The sequence below is a fragment of the Anolis sagrei genome, chromosome 2 (assembly GCF_037176765.1).
Source record: "Anolis sagrei isolate rAnoSag1 chromosome 2, rAnoSag1.mat, whole genome shotgun sequence".
Lineage (NCBI taxonomy): Eukaryota > Metazoa > Chordata > Lepidosauria > Squamata > Dactyloidae > Anolis > Anolis sagrei.
In genome coordinates, this window is record NC_090022.1 from 145,367,538 (window position 1) to 145,389,912 (window position 22,375).

At 45.0% G+C, this 22,375-nt stretch overlaps 1 protein-coding gene across 1 annotated transcript in view; it reads right to left on the reverse strand.

Annotated features, from left to right (window-relative positions):
* The window catches only part of KCNH3 (potassium voltage-gated channel subfamily H member 3), a 63,273-nt gene extending 42,934 nt beyond the window's left edge, over positions 1-20,339 (reverse strand). The window contains exon 1 of the mRNA XM_060763930.2: positions 19,771-20,339. Coding sequence (XP_060619913.2) covers positions 19,771-19,846 — 76 coding nt within the window. The 5' untranslated portion in view covers positions 19,847-20,339. The remainder of the gene's footprint in view (positions 1-19,770) is intronic.
* Between the last annotated feature and the right edge of the window lie 2,036 nt (positions 20,340-22,375).

The window sequence follows — 22,375 nt, forward strand, 5'->3', positions numbered from 1 at the left end:
AGTGACTTTGCTGGGGATATTTATACTCACCAGACACATATTAACTGCTGCTGTAAATATACATAAAAGCAACTGGTGTGTGTGGGGGGAATGTTACCCAGCTGCAAATGGCTGATCTGCTTTGATGTCACGTCTGGAATTTCATTTGTTTGGCACAGAGTGTGATGAAATTAGCTTTTAAGACTACAATCCCCATAATTCCCTATTCAACAAAGCTAATGGCCATGCTTATTATGAGATGGGGTATGAGTTGTAATCCAAAAGGGGAACTTTTCCAAGCACTGGTTTAGTTGCTCTCGTGTCACTGAAAGCCAGGTATAGGCAGAGACTTGGAGTACTGGAGAAACTAAAATGGAAATGCATAGTGTCCAAAGCAAAAATTATCTTCTTAGTTATTGTGCATTTATTATACACTTCATAAAATGTGTTATCTAGCCATCTATAACAGTTTTAAAACAGAACTGTAATACAACAAATTATTGAAAAAATATTCAAGGATAGCTGTGTTGGCTGTGAGGCAAAACACAATATAATCCAAAATTCACAAGCAGTTATACAGTTTTTGGGCCAACTCCAATGTATAAAATACATTATGCAAGCTTTTAAACAACAAATCATGAAAATCCAACAAAACCACAGATAAACGGTTTTTCAACAATGAAATATAATATGGATTGTAACAGCTACAACAATAACCAGCTACAGGTGGTTGCACTCCACTGTCACAAACACACACACACACACACTTTTATCTGCGCAGCTGTCCAGACTATGGCATTCAAGAAATACCATATAATTGTGTGTTGCTGTTTATTTCTGACACCGCTACAATACCATGGTGAAAAACACACAAGGTTTGTTTTCCTCTTTCAACCTGCTCTTTTCTTTTTAACTTGCTAAGCTTTCCACATAAACTGGATCAACAAGTCAGATAATACAGTAGAAGCAGAGAAAGAGAGCAGAGGATACCTGCAGAACAAATAGCTCCTGTTTTCTCGGGTCAGATAACCAAGCCCAGAATTAAGGGAAAAACAAAAACTAATAAGAGGTGTCTAAATACCTCAAAGGCACCAGATCCTGATTGGTTTTGGAAACTTAGCAGAATCAGCTTTAGTTAGATGAGCTCCCTCTATCAGCTCCAGCTCTGCATGCGGGGACACAAGAGAAGCCTCCCACAAGGATGATAAAACATCAAAACATTTGGGCGTCTCCTAGGCAACGTCCTTGCAGACGGTCAATTCTCTCACACCAGAAGTGACTTGCAGTTTCTCAAGTTGCTTCTGACATGACAAAAAAAGCTTTAGTTAAATATTTAAATACATCAACAGCTGACTTGAAAGTAAACATACCAAAGTCAGAAGCCTTTGTTTATCTGTCTTGATGGAGATGCTTGTTTCATGCCAGAGATGGTGAGTATCCATCAACCCATAGGACAAACAGTACATTAAAAAGAAAATTCCTACTCAGGTGGACACAGTTTTAACACAGCAGTGGGAGAGGATATAAATCTAGTGGATTGTATCACTTCAAGCTGTGGATTGAAGCTCCCAATACTCAATGTTCTTCTATACAAATAAAACCCAAATATTTTCACATAGGAAACTAGTATGTCCTATCCCACTCTTCTCCCTGAAATCTCCGTTTTCTATATGGGGAATACACTTGTATGTAAGCACATGCAAAAGCCTTCAAGTTACACGAACCCTGATCTGCAAACACTTACACACAGGCTCCAGATACCAAAGGAAAACTTTGTGTAAAACCAGCATGCAACCTCCTGCCATGATGGCATGGGAATATGCTATAAGTCTACAGATTGTAAACATGGTCAACTGTGTCCCTTTGGAAGTATTTGCCCAATAATTCCCCATCAATCCTAGCCAATTCACTGAGCCTAGTCAACACAGGATTATGGGAGATACAGCCCAAAATCTCAGGCCACGGTGGCTGCCTTCCTTTGATAAAAGAGGATTTTGTATAATGACTTATTACCGTGTATGGAATTGTATTTTTCAAAACCTCTCAACCTCAACCCAATTTTTAGTTTCAATTAGAGTAGACCTTTTGAATCAACAGGGCCTTAAAAAAGCATTGACACACCAAGACCAAATGAAGGATGCCCAGAAACAACCTCCCCAGTCAATCAAAAGAATAGCTTTGCAAGTGAACAACTATGCAAACCAACATCATCAAGCTGCATCTGTGCAAAAAGATCCACTTGGCCCCCTGATGGGTACATTTAGATGCAGGTAGAGATGCCCATCCATTCATATCAAAGACCACAACACATTTTGGGTGACTGGACAATTGGTTATACATAACTAGAGCTGCACTGGGGCCATTATCCTGCAATAGCTCTATCACACTAATCACAACTGTGTGCCATCTCTGCCATAATTCAGCATCAACATGAGGCAATTGAAACAAGCGACAAGCTATCAACAATGTCTATTATACCCCATGCAATCAAACTACAAGGGGTCTGGGGGATTTATTTCAAACATGTGCATCATATTCTCCTCTTTACTATCCTGATGGATTCTAGGCAGTGAAGGACTATAATGAAATACCACCACCAGCAGCAAAACACAATAGTAAACCAATTACGGTATATTCATTCCTACAAAATTCTTTTACAGACAATAAATGCAGATATACACACACAGTAAAAGCTGTCAACCTGCATTTCAGGAGGAGGGTTGGGAAGCAACAACTCTAAAAAGCCTTCCAGAATTAGATGCTTAACAACCAAATGCCCAAAAGCCAAGAGAGAGGGGGCCAACAGATGTGCCATGGATCAAGCCAAGGTTTTCTGAGCATGGGCCTCACAACCGGGCTGCAGAAAGGACCATGCCTTCATGGTCCTCACTTCTTACACAGGAACCCCTAAAACCACGCCTCTCCCAAAGAATAGAAGGAAGAGGTATTCTCCAAGAACACGTGCCTCAGGAGGCAACAAGGAGAAATTTCCAGAGATAAATCTCACTGTAAAAGACATACTGTGTATATAAGTTCCAACAGGACACAGGAACACACTGACTGCTTGAAGCATCTAAAGCAGTCGTTCCCAACCTGTGGGTCCCCCAGTGTTTTGGCCTACAACTCCCAGAAATCCCAGCCAGTTTACCAACTGTTAGGATTTCTGGGAGTTAAAGGCCAAAACATCTGGGGACCCACAGGTTGAGAATCACTGATCAACAAACAAAAGGGATGAAATCCCCCAGAAGTAGATGGTTTTTGTTTTTTGCGGGGAGTGCTTGGGAGAGTCCTTTATCTTTGCCTTATTATTTTCACCCTGACAAATGGAACCAGCATAAAGTAGCAATTGTGGTGTTGGACTATGATTCTGGTGAACAGGATTCAAATCATAAGACTTTCTGGGGCTAAGAGTGTGTGACTTGCCTGAGATCACCCAGGGGGTTTTCATGGTCAAGTGGGAATTTTACCATGGCATTTTCATTATGGCAGTTGTGTTCCCGTGCCCTGTTGGAGCTTGTATACACAGGGTGTCTTTTGCTTGTGGGATTTATCTCTAGCAATTTCTCTTCTCTTTAGGGGCTCCATAAACAGGAATGACTTGATGGTACATAACAATAACAACCCCAGAAAATAATGCCGCCTCCCATCATGATAGTTGTTTTTACACAAATAGGCAATTATTTGGTATAGTGCAGAACTCCCTAACCTGGCATCATCTAGATTTGGTGGACTACTACTCCCACCACCTGCAGTCAATGTAATCATAGGATTTGGCTGTGGGTGATGGGAGTTGCAGTTCAATGCATCTGGAGATGCTGGCTAGGATGAGCTGCTGCAGCATTTTTAAGGGTTTACATCTTGATTCATAACATAGTATCTCAGCCACTACACTATGCCAGCTCTCATGGTAACTCTGTTACGTGTGATGCAGGCTCCAAGTATCCTCTGGGGGTATTTTAGATTGCTTGGGTCCATCTAAGAAGATTTACAGTGAGCCTATGGAGGAATTCCATAACTACTGATACATGAATGAATACATCAAGAAAGCAATGCTATAGTATGCAAAGGATAAGTGCCAGAATTGGGAGTTGTGTGGCCTTTAGATGTTTTTGAACTGCAACTGACAGCATTCCTAATAAATTGTTATCCTTGCTCAGAGTGATGGGACTTAAAATTGGCCATATTTTCTCCATTAGTGTCCTAACCCAACGTCAACTATAGCCTTAAGTAATGAACAAGAGGAGATAAACATCTACTTTGTCAAAGTTGCTAAAAGTTTGGGCTACAAGCTGTGGCATGCATTTCTGAAAGTCAAAACTGGTAGCGCTCCGTTTTTTGGGTTTTTTGGTGTCAGGAGTGACTTGAGAAACTGCAAGTCGCTTCTAGTGTGAGATAATTGGTTGTCTGCAAGGATGTTGCTCAGGGGATGCCCGTATGTTTTACCATCCTGTGGGAGGCATCTTTCATCTCCCCACATGAGAAGCTGGAACTGGCAGACAGGAGCTCATCCCCACACCCCAAATTTGAACCACTGACCTTTCGGTCAGCAGTCCTGCCAGCACAAGGGCTTATCCCATTGCACCATGGGGGGCTCCTCCTTTTTGGTGATATTGCCATTCCCAGAAACCTCTCAGCTAGCTCAGAAGGATTGCAGCCATACTCCAAATAGAGTAACTTTTCCAAACTCTGATGGAAGTAAGTCTCCATTAAGTTAACATAGAAAACCTCAGTGTAAACTTATACTATGTGATTTCAAATTTCATGTAATAAATCAATGTGTGTATGCTTAAGTATAACATTAAACAGCAGCAATGTATTTCCTTCTGGAAGCTGTAGGAATTTTCTAATGATCAGAGCTGCAAAAATCTGCCCAATTTATACAATGATTAGAAAAGTAAAGTCAGCTAATTTAAGTTCAACTTGGAACCAAAATAGATTCGCAGTGCAAGATAATGAGGGGTCACTCCACTGCATCCAGCAGAAAATTTAACCTTTGTAATAATGATACGTGAGAGGAAAGGAGCAGAGAAGACCTAAAATCTCTTACGACTGGTTTTATCTTCCACCCCATCTCTGATGTATGGTTCAAAAATAAACCAACAGGTTAAGTTAGAGTTCTTCTTATTCAAAGTAATTTAGACATACAGACACACAATAGTTATGAACTACACTGTACCATGTGCAGAGAGACTGAATGCCAGAGTTCAACATGAGCAGGAGCAAGTCATTGTGTTGTCGTTCTAACTGTACCAAAAATTACCAGAAAGGGTGTGTGAGAAAGAGAGAGGGGTGGCTCAGATTGGTTCAGTTAATGTTCAGGTTACACAGCAGCCCAACTGCAGCAATATTATTTAATATGACATGGAGGGATCATTTATTTATAGACTGGTGCAGACGTTGTTCCCTCACCACCCCCTTCTGAAACTAAAGACATTGGCAAACGTATTCCCCTCAGGGCCTGCCTGCTAAGGGGCCTAAGCTCATTTCAACGATGCACAAGCTGCGCCCGTACATTGGAAAGCCTGACGTGGCCACGGTAGTCCATGCTCTGGTTACATCCCATATAAACTACTGCAACGTGCTCTACGTGGGGTTGCTTTTGAAGACTGTCCGGAAGCTTCAAATGGTCCAACAGACGGCAGCCAGATTGTTAACAGGAGCAGCACTCAGGGAGCATACAACTCCTCTGCTATGCCAGCTCCACTGCTACCAGTCTGCTACCGGGCACAATTCAAAGTGCTGGCTTTAGTCCATAAAGCCCTAAACAGTTCTGGCCCAATTTACCTGTCCGAACGCATCTCCCCTTATGAACCATCTAGGACTTAAGATCGTCCGGGGAGGCCCTGCTCTGGATCCCGCCTTTGTAACAAGTATGTTTGGCATGGACGAGAGACAGGGCCTTCTCAGTGGTGGCCTCTTGGCTATGGAACAGCCTCCCTAGGGAGATCAGCTCCCTCACTCTTAATGTTTCAGAGACAAGCTAAGACATGGTTATATGAGTAAGCGTTTATCAATGCAGAGTAACTGATGGGAAATGGAATCACTCGACAATGGAACTTGGACAATGTTATTTAACTAGGAGACGCTGATGATAGTGATGTTGGTTTTTATTTTTTTGTTGCTTCTATTGTGGTTTTATACTGTTTTAATGTTTAATTTGTATTTTGTTGTTATGTGTACTGACTTGTTGTAAACCGCCTTGAGTCGGCTGAGAAAGGTGGTATACCAGTATAGTAAATAAATAAATAAATAAATAAATAAATAAATAAATAAATAATGTAAATATCTGATATGCAGGATGTATTTTCATTCACTGGACCAAATTTGGCACAAATACCCAATATGCCCAAATTTGAATACTGGTGGGGTTGGGGAGGTGGGGACATTGCTTTTGTCATTTGGGGTTGTAGTTGCTGGGATTCTCCTACAATCAAAGAGCATGCTGAACTCCACCAATGATGGAACTGAACCAAACTTGGAACACAGAACTCCCATGATCAACAGAAAACACTGTAAAGTTGTAAACACTGTAAAGAAAACACTGTAAATGCGTCTAGAGTCGCATTAGAGTCTCACCGGGGTCATAGCAATATTTAGTCAACATCGTATAATATCAACTAGCACTTTCCGATAGTCATTGTTTGTCATCTGTTATCATTGCAATAAGAACGATTTAGAACACCTAGGCGCCTGCCATCTGCTGCTAGTTTGCACCAGCACTTTCACCCCTGCCCTGTCCCTCTGTGCCGCACTTTATATCGCTAAGTAGAGCACTTTAGACCTAGCACCTTATTAATGTGCCTTTGAATGTGTTTTGCTGCTAAGAAATTTACGATCATCCTCGCTCATTGACGGACTGCTCCTGAAAGCCTTGCACTTTAAGAACTAGTTATATCAATATTACCACCTGCATTACTGCTACCCATGTGGTCCCCTGCCCCCCTTTGGATACTGTTTGTGTTGCTCTGGTGTGGGGGAGGGGGCGGGAGAGGAGGTACTCCGGAGCCTGGGATTGAGAGTGTGGTAGGGAGGGGGGAGGAGGGGGAGGGGGGATGCTGGCAAGAACCAATAAATTTAACAACAAGCATAGGAGAAAGCACCCTTATGGCTCAGAACTGCGGCATGGAGGGGGGGAGGTGTTCCACTAGCCGAGGGGCCCCCATAGAGGTCGTGGTGGGAAGGAGGAGATGCGGGAGAAGGAGACCTCGAATTCGGCCTGATTCGGACCGCTTTTCCAAATTAACTATTCCCAATAGGTCTCCTAAGGTAATTTGGTGTAACCAGGTGAGCGGGCCCTCTGGCTTGAAGGTGGTGTTGTTGAACGCCAGGTCTGTCAACGGGAAAACAACTTGGATTCAGGACTTAATCCTGGAGGAGCGGGCAGATCTGGCGTGCATCACGGAGACCTGGCTGGATGAAGCGGGGGGCGTAAATCTCTCCCAGCTTTGTCCTCCAGGTTTCTCCGTGCAACACCAACCAAGAGCCGGAGGACGGGGAGGCGGGGTCGCAGTGGTCTATAGAGATACCATTCATCTAACCAGGAGCCCCATCCCGCAGACCACAAATTTTGAATGCGTCCACCTGAGGGTGGGTGACCGGGACAGAATAGGGATTCTGCTAGTGTACCGTCCACCTCGCTGCACTACAGTCTCCCTACCTGAGCTAGCGGGGGTGGTCTCGAGCCTGGCGGTGGAGTCCCAACGGCTTCTTGTGCTGGGGGACTTCAACATCCACGCCGAGACAACCCTCACAGGTGCGGCTCAGGACTTCATGTCCGCCATGGCAACCATGGGGCTGTCCCAACAAATAACTGGCCCCACCCACTGTGCTGGACACACATTGGACTTGGTTTTCTGCCAGGGATGGGAGCAGGGTGGCGGTGTGGAGGAGTTGTCCATCTCTCCGTTGCCGTGGACCGACCACTTCCTGATTAGATTTGGGCTCACTGCGCCCCCTAACCTCCGCAAGGGTGGAGGACCCATTAAGATGGTCCGCCCCAGGAGGCTAATGGATCCGAACGGATTCCTGACGGCTCTTGGGGAGTTTCCCGCCACCGCGGTAGGTGACAATGTCGAGGCCTTGGTCGCTCTCTGGAATGGGGAGATGACCAGGGCTATTGACATGATCGCTCCGGAACGTCCCCTCTCAAGTAACCGAGCTAAACCAGCCCCTTGGTTCACCGAGGAGCTGGCAGCGATGAAGCGAAGGAAGAGGGTTCTAGAGAGCGTGTGGCGATCGGACCCAAGCGAGTCAAACCGAGCACGGTTTGTGTCCTTTCTGAGGGCATATGCCGCGGCAATAAAAGCCGCAAAGAAAATTTTCTTTGCGGCCACTATTGCGTCTGCAAAGAACCGTCCGGCGGAGTTGTTTCGGGTTGTCAGAGGCCTTTTAACTCCCCCCACCGGTGGGAGCCCTGACAACTCGACAACGCGCTGTGAAGCATTTGCTCGGTTCTTTGCAGACAAAGTCGCTTTGATCCGTTCTGGGCTGGACGCCACATTAGATGCAGTCTCCGTGGATGTGACACAAGCACCTGCTTGTCAGATTTTGTTGGATTCTTTTCAGTTTGTGAAACCCGAGGATGTGGACAAGGTACTTGGAGGAATGAGACCCACCACGTCCATCCTAGACCCCTGCCCATCCTGGCTTCTTAAGGAGGCCAGAGGGGGATTGGCCGAGTGGGTAACGGTGGTGGTTAACGCCTCCCTTCGGGAAGGCAAGATTCCAGCGAGCCTAAAACAGGCTGTTATAAAGCCGCTGTTGAAGAAACCATCACTTGACCCCACTAAATTGGACAACTTTCGGCCTGTTTCCAATCTTCCCTTCTTGGGCAAAGTCATGGAAAGCGTGGTGGCCTCACAACTCCAGGTATTCTTGAGAGACACGGATTATCTGGATCCGGCACAGTCTGGTTTCAGACCGGGACATGGTACCGAGACGGTCTTGGTCGCCTTAGTGGATGATCTCCGTCGGGAGCTAGACAGGGGGAGTGTGTCCCTGTTGGTGCTCCTGGACCTCTCAGCGGCCTTCGATACCGTCGACCATGGTATTCTCCTGGGGCGCCTTGCAGGGATGGGTCTCGGGGGCACTGCTTTGCAGTGGCTCCGGTCATTTCTGGAGGGTCGTACTCAGAAGGTGTTATTGGGGGACTCCTGTTCAACGCCGCAGCCGTTGACTTGTGGCGTTCCTCAGGGTTCCATCTTGTCCCCCTTGCTGTTTAACATCTACATGAAGCCGCTGGGTGAGATCATCCGGAGTTTCGGGGTGCGGTGTCACCTGTACGCAGATGACGTCCAACTCTGTCACTCCTTCCCACCTGCTACTAAGGAGGCCGTCGAAGTCCTGAACCGGTGCCTGGCCGCTGTAATGGTCTGGATGAGGGCGAACAAACTGAAATTAAATCCAGACAAGACAGAGGTACTCCTGGTCAGTCGCAAGGCCGAACAGGGTATAGGGTTACAGCCTGTGCTGGACGGGGTCGCACTCCCCTTGAAGGCGCAGGTTCGCAGCTTGGGTGTGACCCTGGACTCATCGCTGAGCCTGGAGCCCCAGGTTTCAGCGGTGACCAGGGGAGCATTTGCACAGCTTAGGCTCGTGCGCCAGCTGCGCCCGTATCTTGGGAAGTCTGACTTGGCCACGGTGGTACACGCTTTGGTCACATCCCGCCTCGACTACTGCAACGCTCTCTACGTGGGGCTGCCCTTGAAGACGGTCCGGAAGCTCCAGCTAGTCCAGCGCGCGGCAGCCATGTTGTTAACGGGGGCTGGACGCAGAGAGCATACAACGCCCCTGCTGTCCCAGCTCCACTGGCTGCCGATCTGCTACCGGGCCCAATTTAAGGTGCTGGTGTTATCCTACAAAGCCCTAAACGGTTCCGGCCCAAAATACCTTGCAGACCGCATCTCGGCCTACGAGCCCACGAGGGCCTTGAGATCATCCGGGGAGGCCCTGCTCTCGGTCCCGCCTGCCTCACAGGCACGTCTGGCGGGGACGAGGGAGCGGGCCTTCTCGGTGGTGGCCCCCCGGCTGTGGAACACCCTCCCTGCTGAAGTTAGACAGGCGCCCTCCTTGATGGCCTTTCGTAGGGGCCTGAAAACATGGCTCTTCGAGCAGGCCTTCAACTGAGTGTATTGAATGACAATGGAATGAACTAGGACTACGAAATTGGCTATGACCCCAGGACTTGACGAAGCGGATTTTTAGTATAAGTATATGTTATGTTGTATTTGTCTGGTTTGTATTGTCACGGCTCACTGTACATTGTCTCTGTGTTGTTGTTCACCGCCCCGAGTCGCCCTCGGGCTGAGAGGGGCGGTCAATAAGTGCAAGAAATAAATAAATAAATAAATAAAGTTTTGCTGGACACTGACCTTGAGTTTTGGAGTTGTAGTTCATCTACATCCAGAGAGCACTGTAGACTCAAACAATGATATATCTGACCAAACTTGGCATGAATGCTTAAAATGCCCAAATGTGAACAGTGGTGGAGTTTGGGGAAAATAGACCTTGACATTTGGGAGTTGTAGTTGCTGGGATTTATAGTTCATCTACAATCAAAGAGCATCCTGAACCCCACCAATGAAAGAATTGAGTCAAAGTTCCTACACAGAACCCCTATGCCTTGAAGGGACTCGCTGGCATGAGCCTCTTTCCAGCCTCATACACTCTCCCTCGCACATGCACCATGCTGTCATGTACCAAGCATATCTGCTCTCACTTGGAGTCTCATAAACAGCCCTCTCCTTAGCTGAGAGGCCAGCCAGTCACAGCGAAGGAGGACTTTTCGTGGGAGGATTCGCAGTCTGTTTCCAAAAAGGAAGAGAAGGATAGGCGGAGAGATCTTCAGCCTTCTCTGCCAAAAGGGTCCCTAAGACCATCAGAAATATATGTTTTCTGATTATCTTTGGTGACCCCTCTGAAACCTCCTCATGACCCAACCCCAAGGGTCCTGACCCCCAGGTTGAGAAATACTGCTGTAGAGGAACAGGTGGGGTTCTCACCGAGGCTCCTAGTGAAAGATAAAGGGCCATACAAGGACATGGAGAAAGTGCAGGTCAAGAACTAGCTATAGAGATGATGTTGGCAGAAAAGGTTTCGTTTCTGATTCCACCATCTTCATTTACTAGATGAAAAACTACAAGCTATAGAAGCACTGTGACTCAACAAGACCAGGAAGAAAGGAAAGCATGGCAAATCTAATCAGGAGGTAGAAATCCAACCTTTGCATTTTCTTGCACCACTTCATGAATACATTAGGACATGCCACATTGTTTGGATTTGTACATAATATGTGACTGTTGAAAGTGATGAAGCTGCATGTGATTATTACAAAAGGCTTTTGGTGGACCTGTTTTGTCCTTTTTACTACAATTTTAATTGGTTTATTTCCTATTTAAAATGTTATATTTTTAGTTTATGACTTTTTAACAGTTTTTACGCCTTGAGGTTCCTGCTGGGATCATAAATCTAGGTTATATAAATAATGGATTATATAAGTTGCAGTTATTTAATTTAAGGTCCTATATATGTGTGTGTGTGTGTGTGTGTGTGTGTGTGTGTGTGTGTGTGTAAGAGAGAGAGACAGGGCTTGCCCTGAGGCTTATGGATGGAAAGAGGGAGAAGAAAATTAGAGAAAGACACTAGAAAAAGTAAGCAGGATGGGAAGAAGAGAGGAGAGAGAGCAGGTTAAATTTAGTAAAATAATATATAATCATCTAGCCCTTTTTCTCCTTGCTAGCTCTTCTCTTATCAAACTCTAAATTGCAGGAAAGGAGATTCCACCAGGACATTAGGAAGGAGCTGTTCAACAGTGGAACTCTCTGCCCTGGAGACTGGTGGAAGCTCCTTCCTTGGAGGCTTTTAAACAGAGGCTAGATGGCCATCTGTCTGAGGTCCTTTGTGCTTTTCCTGCATGGCAGAATGAGGTTGGACTAGAAGGCCCACACGTGGTCTCTTTCCAACTCTATGATTCTATGATTTTTAGCTTCTGTAGGATCCTTCTCCATAGGAACCATAAAAATACTACATCTCTATAACAATACTGGAGTACCTTCCATGTCTGGCATATTACATGTAAAATCATAGAGTTGGAAGAAAGCTCAAATGCCATGTAGCCCAACTACATTCTGCCATTCAGGAACACACAATCACAGCATCACCAACAGGTGGTCATCCAGACTCTGCTTAAAACTTCCAGAGAAGGAGACTCCACCACATTGTAAACCTTGTCTCCTATCATATGGGTTTAACTCATAGCATGGTCGCCTGTCATGTGTGGACTTGAACGACAATTTTATTTCTGTACACTTGCATCAAACTGAGTTTATAGTTTCAGTATATAATTATGACAACCAAATCTTGTAAAGCATTAGATCAAAACAAGCTGCATTCTTTTGAGCTGCCTGCTGGCTCACAAAAACACTCATCCATAAAAGTGCAGAAACTTCTCAACTGGCAGCTGGATTCTCAGAGATCACTCTCAAACTCTTGCTGAGTGGCTGAGTGTGTATCTGAATTTACTGTAATAAAATTGGGTAGGGGGTAAGCATCCCTACTTACCCCATCACCAACAACCTTGACATCTATCTCTATCTATATCTATCTATCTATCTATCTATCTATCTATCTATCTATCTATCTCTCTATCTATATTTTCTATATTCATGTCAGGAGTGACTTGAGAAACCGCAAGTCCCTTCTGATGTGAGAGAATTGGTCATTTACAAGGACGTTGCACAGGGGATGCCCAGATGTTTTGATGTTTTACCATGCTTGTGGGAGGCTTCTCTCATGCTCCCACACGGGGAACTGGAGCTGACAGAGGGAGCTCATCCACGCTCTCCCCAGATTCGAACCTGCAACCTGTCGGTCTTCAGTCCTGCCAGCACAAGGGTTTAACCCTCTGCACCACCGAGGGCTCCTTGACACCAATATGAGCAATGCTTTCATGGGAAGGAGAGTGGGAGTCCAGCCCATATGTGCAGCAGCCTGAAAGCTGACATAATGAAGTGTCAGCTTTTTAAAAAGATTTGTATGATTTTTAGTGGCACTGGTTCCTGTATTCTTATGATCTCCTGCTCAGGCACCACAGTACACACGAGGAAGCTTAATTTTAAAAGTGTTTGCAGACTTTACTTGATTATTTTTCATCATCATTGCTTACTGAAGCATTTTCCAAAATATAGTAACCACAAATGACCATCCTCCCAACTAAAAGTCATTAGGAACACTATCTAGACTTCAGATAGTGTTTTGTACCTTTAAAAAAATATATTGGAAGATACAATACAGAAAACGGAGAAACATGTGTTTTATTGTCTACATGTGAGTTATACTAATTGTATTGTTTATTTTGCTTGTTGTTGTTGTTTTTATTGATGTGTTGTTGGGCTTGGCCTCATGTAAGCTGCTCCGAGTCCCTTGGGGAGATGGTGGTGGGGTATAAATAAAGTTTTATTATATTATTATTATGCTTTCCCGAAGAGTAAGAGAAGTCATTAGCACACATGCTTTTAATATTTGGAAGTGAACAAATTCACTATACTAAGAGATCTGACTAGTTACACAGAACTCTCCCTCAGCTACAATAGTCTGAATAAACAGTACAACTCAAAAGACAATGAATCATAATCTGAATCAAAGCATACACTGCATTCTGGTAGTTCAATGCAATCTTTACTGATTGTAACAAAAGTCTAGCAGCTGAGATCCACGCGTTCTCTATGCTATGCAAACACTATTGAGATTAACTGTCTATGTGGTATGGTGCCATCCCCTGCATTATTATGAACTCCGGTAGACTTTGCAGAAAAACAGGTAAACCACAGAAATGTATGAATACCTACAAGGCATCTTTCCTCAATGCTGAATTTGAAAGATACTGAAACTCTCATTATCCTTTAACATAGGCAGGCAACCTTTATGTTTGTGGGATCTATATTGCTATTGATCAAAACTCCAAGATATACCAACTGCAGCCTGGATAAAAATGAAATGCATTTACAAAAGAAGACTGAGTTTAGAAAATTATGATGATTACCAGAATTGCATTGACTTTCCACACAGATACCCCAGTTACTCCAATTTTCTGTTAAAGACTGTTAAGTAATTCAGGGATATAAAACCTTAGTTGGCTTTCTGCGAATCAAAAACCTACTACTGCCTGTCTACTCCTGTCTGACAGAGATTTCTTAGTCCAAGTACTGAGTAGACTTCCTAATGCCCACAGTCACAAACAAACAATCACCAGTCTTCACAAAAGACACATCTCTCAAGAACCACATGTGAATTCCCTGTAGGAATAAAGATAATGGTGGGAACTTATCACTGACTCCACCAAATGATCAGGGAGACTTTGTACCTTTCCTCCCAAAGAACATTCCTTTTGTAAGTTCAGAGTAATTCCCTACTGAACCTGTAATCTCCAAGAGAAAGCAAGCAAGCAATAGAATCCCATCCATCCATCCATCAGCACTGCACCAAATTCAGGAGGACTGCAAATGGATTAGCATTTCCTGAATTTCCCTCTCCAATCCTGCCTTTTGATCAATGCTAAGAATGGAATCTTACTTCTCCTTCCGCAGTGTTTCTCATCCTTCCTAATGCTGCAACCCCTTAACACAGTTCTTCATGTTGTCATGACCCCCAGCCATAAAATTATTTTTGTTACTACTTCATAACTGTAATTTTGCTACTGTGATGAATCGTAAATCATAAAGGAAGTATTTTCATTCACAGGACCAAATTTGGCACAAATACCTGATACACCCAAATTTGAATACTGTGGAGTTGAGGTGTGGGTTGATTTTGTCATTTGGGATTTGTAGTTGCTGGGATTTATAGTTCACCTACAAACAATGAGCCTTCTGAGCTCCACCAACAATGGAACTGAACCAATCTTGGCACACAGAACTCCCATGACCAACAGAAAATATTGGAAGGGTTTGGTGGGCATTGACCTTGAGTTTTGGAGTTGTAGTTCACTTATATCCAGAGAACACTGTGAACTCAAACTATGATGGATCAGGACCAAACTTGGCACAAATACTCAATATGCTCAATGTGAACACTGGTGGAGTTTGGGGAAAACGGTCCTTGACATTTGGGAGTTGTAGTTGCTGGGATTTATAGTTCACCTATAATCAAAGAGCCCCTTGAACCCCACCAGTGATAGAATTGGGTCAAACTTCCCACACAGAACCCCATGACCAATAGAAAATACTGTGTTTTCCGATGGTCTTTGGCAACCCCTCTAACACCCCCCCTCCCAACCCCCCAACCCCCCTGGGGTTCCACCCCCCAGGTTGAGAAACGCTGTCCTACAGGGAGAAAAGAAGAAGCATTTATGTGAGAAGCAGATGACCTAGAAAACAAACTAGGAGAGGAGCATATGATGGGGAAAGGTTCCCCCACTACCTTATCCCACCTTCTACCAACCAGGTTTGAACCAAAGCCAATAAAACAGTAGAGCTGTTCTTGTTGTGAGCCATTTGAGTGCATATGACATCAGATGAATGACTGTATTTGTTATCTTTCATGATAGCACATGCTGGAAAAGCTGGTGGGAATTGGAGTTCAACTTCATCTGGAACACTACTGATTCCTAAAGATGTTATTCTGAATGCTTTCTCTCAGCCTGGTACCTTCTAAACTATTTGGACCACCACTCCCATCAGTCCTGCTAATGTGGACAGGACATATTCTAAATGACGGATTATCTTGATGCTTTCCCAATTATCTGGACAACTCTCATCAGCCCTACCTAGCATAGCCAATGGTGAGAAAGGAATGTGCATACCCTGTTTAGGATGTTATTCTTTATGCCTTTCCTAGCCTGTTGCCTTCCAAAAGATTTGGACTGTATGGACAAACTGAGTAATTACAGAAGTCCAAAGCATTTAAGAGGAAGCATGTTCATGAAGACTGACTTATGAAACACTGTGTGAGCATCTTCTAGGATAGGTTTGGGTCTGTAATTCCTGTGAACTCAATTAATGGAGTTGTACTCTAAATCCTTTGGAAAGTACCAGGTTGCCTGAGTCAACCTTTGAATGTTTGAAGGCATGAGCTATGACAAATGCTGAGTATATTCAAAAGGTCTGTCATCCCATCCTGATTCAAGCTTCAAAACAAAGCTAGTCCAACTACAGGGTGGTGAAAGTGAGTCTTTCTAAAGTGGTAATGTGACTCACAGGTGCTCAAATTATGAGGAGTGGGAGACTAGGGGAAACCTCAATGAAACCCAAAGATTCCCAGTTTTATTTATTTATTTATAGTATTTATATTCCGCCCTTCTCACCCCGCAGCAGGCTCAAGATGGATTACAATGCACATATACATGGCAAACATTTAATGCTATAGAGTTCTTGTGGGTCTTTTCGGGCTATATGGCCATATTCTAGAGGCATTTCTCCTGATGTTTCACCTGCATCTATGGCAAGCATCCTCAGAGGTGAGGTCTGTTTGTCAGTTACCAAACAGACCTCACCTCTGAGGATGCTTGCCATAGATGCAGGTGAAACGTCAGGAGAAATGCCTCTAGAACATGGCCATATAGCCCGAAAAGACCCACAAGAACTCAGTGATTCTGGCCATGAAAGCCTTCGACAATACATTTAATGCTATAGACATACAACATATATAGACATACACAGAGGCAATTTAACAGTCCAACTTTTCGGCTTCATGAGGATATGCTTGATTCTGGCCACAGGGGGAGCTGCCACTTCACTGTCATCTTGTGACACCGAGTCCTTGATGGAGTACTTCCTTATTCTTACGCATGCTGCTGAAGATTTTATGGTGTCGTAAATTAGTTAAATTAGCCTCCTCGCATAAAACGGTACCTAAATTTCCTACTTGACAGATGCAACTGTCTTTTGGGCTGCATAGGTCAACAGCAAGTTTGACTATTAATGGTCGGGAGCTCACTCCAACCCAGGCTGGCTTCGAACTCATGACCTCTTGATCAGTAGTGATTTAATGCAGCTGGCTACTAACTAGCTGCACCACAGCCCAGTCCTAACAAAGCCAGGGTTTTCCTATAACTTTTTGAAAACAGCATCTGGGTGATCTTTGGGCCAATATATAAAAAACACTGTTTCTGCATCCTTTGAGGTGCTTGCTTCATGAGGTAGTTGTGAGATAAAGAGCTGTCTTTGCCATCCTGAACAACTTGGTGGACAATTGTAATCAACATCATCAAGCTAACTAAATTACTTCTGCTCCAGATAACAAGCCACTCTCAACTCCATACAAGAAATCATCTGATGCCTCTGCCTTTCCAAATCCTTGTCCTACAGAAAAGTCTTCAATCCCGTTACTCATTTCACACATTATGATTACATTATGACCTCACTACCTCTGAGGATGCTTGCCACAGATGCAGGCGAAATGTCAGGAGAAAATGCCTCTAGAACATGGCCATATAGCCCGAAAAAACTTACAACAACCCATTATGATTACAGTTTGGAAGGAGAAATAGCTCAGACTCATTAACACACCTTTGCCACACTTAGACATTTGAAGTACATTCAATATATCCAAGGTCCATTTGACACATCACAAGATCCACAAAAGCAGGACTCTGAAATGTAGGCTCAGCTGGTGGCTATGGTCCAACTTAGTGTCCCTGAAAACACACAATTGCAAACTCCTATCCGTTGCATACACATGCAACAAAGATATATTGGTAGAACAGGAAAGAGAAAGGGGGGATTGTATGTTATTTCAGTGTGCAATCTTAAGATGTTCTAGATGCAAAGTTCAAGGTGCCACTCAATGGCTTTGGAAACACTCTTTCTCATACCTAATCACTCAGTACATAGGTGGAGGGATGCTATATCTGTCACAAAAGGTAATTTCACTCGGCAAGTACAGCCCTCCTTACCTACAAAAATGGGGCAGAGGTGGTAATTGTAATACTATGTAACATGATTTTTGTTCCTGGGTTATGTACATCTTTTCCTAATTGGTTCTATCATGAAAACATGGTTATTAAACTGCACAAACTTTGTTTTTTGTGGGACATCCTGCAGCACATGCTATCATTTTTCGAGGAACGTCTCATATGAGTCACAACGAATTCAACATAGTTTGTGGCAGCCACAAAAACGAAGTTTCTGAAGTATAACAACAACTTTTGAAGTAAGTAGCACACAATTAAACACGAAATAAAACTTTCAAACTAGAAAAAGATTTTTTTTCAAAAAAAATTTATATAGTGTAATTACTAGTGAAATTCCCTGAGGAATGTCAGTCTCCTCAAGATATACACAGAGCAAACCTTTATGAAGAAATACTCAAAATGTAAACATCTTGTTCTATATAGCGTGGACAGTCAACACCTGGGAGAGGAAACATGCAGATCCCCAGATGTTGTTGGACTTGACCTCCCATTCACCTGAGCCTGCAAGGCTAATGCTGGTCATGAGAGTCCAACATGGTCAGGAATGCCACACAATCTCCACTTGTGCCCTAAGATTAAGGATTTCCGTTGAATGAACGCAGAGCTTGCCCAAGACCCACATGCAGCTCAGGCGTGTATGGACAGAAAGCCATAAGGTTGCATAATAAAGAGCTTAAAATGATTTATATGTTTATAAATTATCGTGATTTAATTGCAGCTCAGTGCAGCTTATAGAGTTCCCAAGTAACGTGCCCTATAAGATCACTTTAGCTTCAGCAACAGAACTTAAACCATTTCCTTTCTTACTATAGGGTTGTTCTAGGTTTTTTGGGCTATATGGCCAGGTTCTAGAAGCATTCTCTCCTGACATTTCACCTGCATCTATGGCAGACATCCTCAGAGGTGTGAGGTCTTCGACAAGACAATACATTTCTTACTATATATTTTTTTCCATGTCAGAAGTAGCTTGAAAAACTGCAAGTCGCTTCTGGTGTGAGCGAATTGGCCATCTGCAAGGATATTGCCCAGGGGACACCCAGAAGTTTTACCATCCTTGTGGGAGGCATCTCTCATGCCCCTGCATGAGGAACTAGAGCTGACAGCGGGAGCTCAACCCGCTCTCCCTGGATACCAGCACAAGGGTTTAACCCATTGCACTACATCATTCCACATGCTATTTCATGCTTTGCGAGGGCAACAGAATGTGGGGATTCCAGTATAGGTTTTCCACACTTCCATACACCTGGTGGGGCATGCAGCACAGAGTAGGTCTTGCATTAGACCCTACCTCTTAACCTGTAACCCTTGCACTGCACCTGAAACACACCTCCAGCCTGTAAAGCCCCCTTTTCTCTGTTTCCATCAGCCAGCGGGAGGAGCCCCCAGTGGCGCAGTGTGTTAAACCTCTGTGCTGGCAGGACTGAAGACCGACAGGTCATAGGTTCGAATCTGGGGAGAGTGCAGGTGAGCTCCCTCTATCAGCTCCAGCTCCTCATGTGGGGACACATTGAGGCGTCCCCTGAGCAACTCCTTCCTTGCAGATGGCAAATTCTCTCACACCAGAAGCTACTTGCAGTTTTTCAAGTCATTCCTGACACGACCAAAAGAAAAAGCTAGTGGGAGCATCTCCACTGCAGAATTAATGCAGCTTGACACCACCTGGTTCAATGCTATGGGACCCTGGGAGTTGCAGTTTGCCGAGGCACCAGAACTCTTTGGCAGAGAAGGCAAGGTTGCAAAGCTCCATCTCCCAGGCTTCCAGAGCATCCAGTCATGCCATGCCGAAGTGGTGTCAAACTGCATTGTTGTTATTTCGACATTGTAGACAACCAGGTGAGGGGACCAAAGACCTCAAACAAAGGGGGGACGGGACGGGACAAACTCACGGGTGCCGTCGAAGCGGGTGGCGATGGTATCCAGGAAGGTGTTTTGGGGAGCCAAGAGGCCCCTCATCACGGGCATCTTAGGACAGGCGCCGGGACACCTCCATCGTCCGAGTTTGCCCGGGAGGGAAGAAAAGTCCCCTTAGACCTGCAGGAGGGGAAGAGAGAGGGCAAGGCGGCCCACGCGGGAACAGCCCCCACTCCCACGGACGGTGGCTGGGAGTAGGGCGGGGAGACCGGGCTCAGGGGGAGCCAAAGAGCGTCCCCTCCGTCGGTGGGGCCAGGAAACCACGGAAGAGGGCCACGGAGGACAAGAGGGTGAAGATGGAGAAGCAAGTGGCCCGGGGGAGGGAAGCCCTCCAGCACGCCCGGCTCTTGCTTAGGGGCGGCCCCCATCCCGGGTGATGGGCTGCTTCGGGAGCCTTTCTTCCTCCTCCTCCTCCTCCTCTTCTACTGAGCATCCCGATCTGGAAGCAGCCGCACAGGAGCTCCTCATCCTCGACCGCCCTTTTTTCCGCAAGTCCGACGGTGCGTCCTCCTCTCCTTCCTCTCCTTCCTCCTCTTCTCCTCCTCTTCTTCCTTCCCTTCTTCCTCCTCTTCTTCTTCTTCCTCCTCCTCCCCACTCCGAGCCCAAAGTTGCTCCGCGTTGCCACTGGCCCGCCTTGGCCTGCAGGGGGCGCGCGAGGGCAGCGGCCCCAGCCCTCCCTCCCCTCCCTCCCACTTGGCGCCTCTCTCTGCATCTTCGCCTCAAATTTAGGAGTTGCCATGGCTACTAAAAAACCCACCCTGAAGGCTCTCCCTTAAAGGAACAAGCCACCTGTAGAGCGAGAGGAAAGTTGGAGGGAGCAGCAGGGAAGGGGGGGGGGGTGGCCCCGAGGGCACCCGCTTGGCTGCCCGAGCAGAAGGGAAGGAGGCTTGCTAGGGCCAAGGCGCAGGAGGGCAGCCTTGGAAGTGGCCCCAAACTGCACTCATTCTTCACTCCAGTGCAGGTCTTTCATTCGTTTATTTTACTAGCTGTACTCGCCACGCATTGCTTTGGACAACCTTCCTTCCCTCTTCCTCTCCTTTCCCTCCTTCCTTTCGCTCCTTCTCTCCTTCCTTCCTTCTCTGCCTCTTTCCTTCTTTCCCCTTTTTCTTTTCCTTCCACTTTCTTCCTTCTCTGCCTCTTTCCTTCTTTCCCCCTTTTCTTTTCCTTCCACTTTCTTCCTTCCTTCTCTACCTCTTTCCTTCTTTCCCCTTTTTCTTTTCCTTCCACTTTCTTCCTTCTCTACCTCTTTCCTTCTTTCCCCTTTTTCTTTTCCTTCCACTTTCTTCCTTCTCTGCCTCTTTCCTTCTTTCCCCCTTTTCTTTTCCTTCCACTTTCTTCCTTCCTTCTCTACCTCTTTCCTTCTTTCCCCTTTTTCTTTTCCTTCCACTTTCTTCCTTCTCTACCTCTTTCCTTCTTTCCCCTTTTTCTTTTCCTTCCACTTTCTTCCTTCTCTGCCTCTTTCCTTCTTTCCCCCTTTTCTTTTCCTTCCACTTTCTTCCTTCCTTCTCTACCTCTTTCCTTCTTTCCCCTTTTTCTTTTCCTTCCACTTTCTTCCTTCTCTACCTCTTTCCTTCTTTCCCCTTTTTCTTTTCCTTCCACTTTCTTCCTTCCTTCTCTACCTCTTTCCTTCTTTCCCCTTTTTCTTTTCCTTCCACTTCCTTCCTTCCTTCTCTACCTCTTTCCTTCTTTCCCCTTTTTCTTTTCCTTCCACTTTCTTTCTTCCTTCTCTACCTCTTTCCTTCTTTCCCCCTTTTCTTTTCCTTCCACTTTCTTTCTTCCTTCTCTCTTTCCTTCTTTCCCCTTTTTCTTTTCCTTCCACTTTCTCTCTTCCTCCCTTCTCTACCTCTTCCTTCCTTTGCTCTTTGCTTCCATGCTTCCTTCTTTCTTTCTTTCTTTCTTTCTCCTCTTCCTTTCCCTCTTTTCTGTACCATGATTAGCTTTTCGTCATTTAGATTCTTTGGGTTTCTTCTGATGTTTTTAGGGGGTTTTATGAGTGATGGTCACTCATTGGTCTGTTTGGGGTATAGTGTCCAGATTTGGTGTCAATTCGTCCAGTAGGTTTTGAGTTATGTTAATCCCAGAAACAAACATTACATTTTTATTCATATAGATTTACAGTATTTGTTTACTGCCTTTCTCAGCCTGAAGGCAACTCAAGGTGGTTTACAGTCAGCAACAATTGGATGCCCCAACAGGCATAAAATACAATTAAAACATTTAGCATGTATTATTTTTAAAAACCCAATACAAAATTAATAAAAATATAAAATCATCAGCATCTCCATACTAAAATCATTTTCCAGTCGCATCGTCTAGTTGTTCCATAGTTCCATATTTACCTGTTACGCTTAAGGGGAAAAAGGAAGGGGCCTGAGGCTGTTAGGAATGGTGGGAGTTGAAGTCTAAAACACCTGGAGGGAGGGCCCAAGTTGGCCCAGGCCTGCTCTAGAATGAAGGCAGCTTAACACTGCTTCAGCTTCCATGGCTCAATGCTAGGGAGTCCTGGGAGCTGGAGTTCGGTGAGGCACCACCACTCTTTTGGCAGAGAATGCAAAAGACCTTGTAAAACTATAAGGTAAA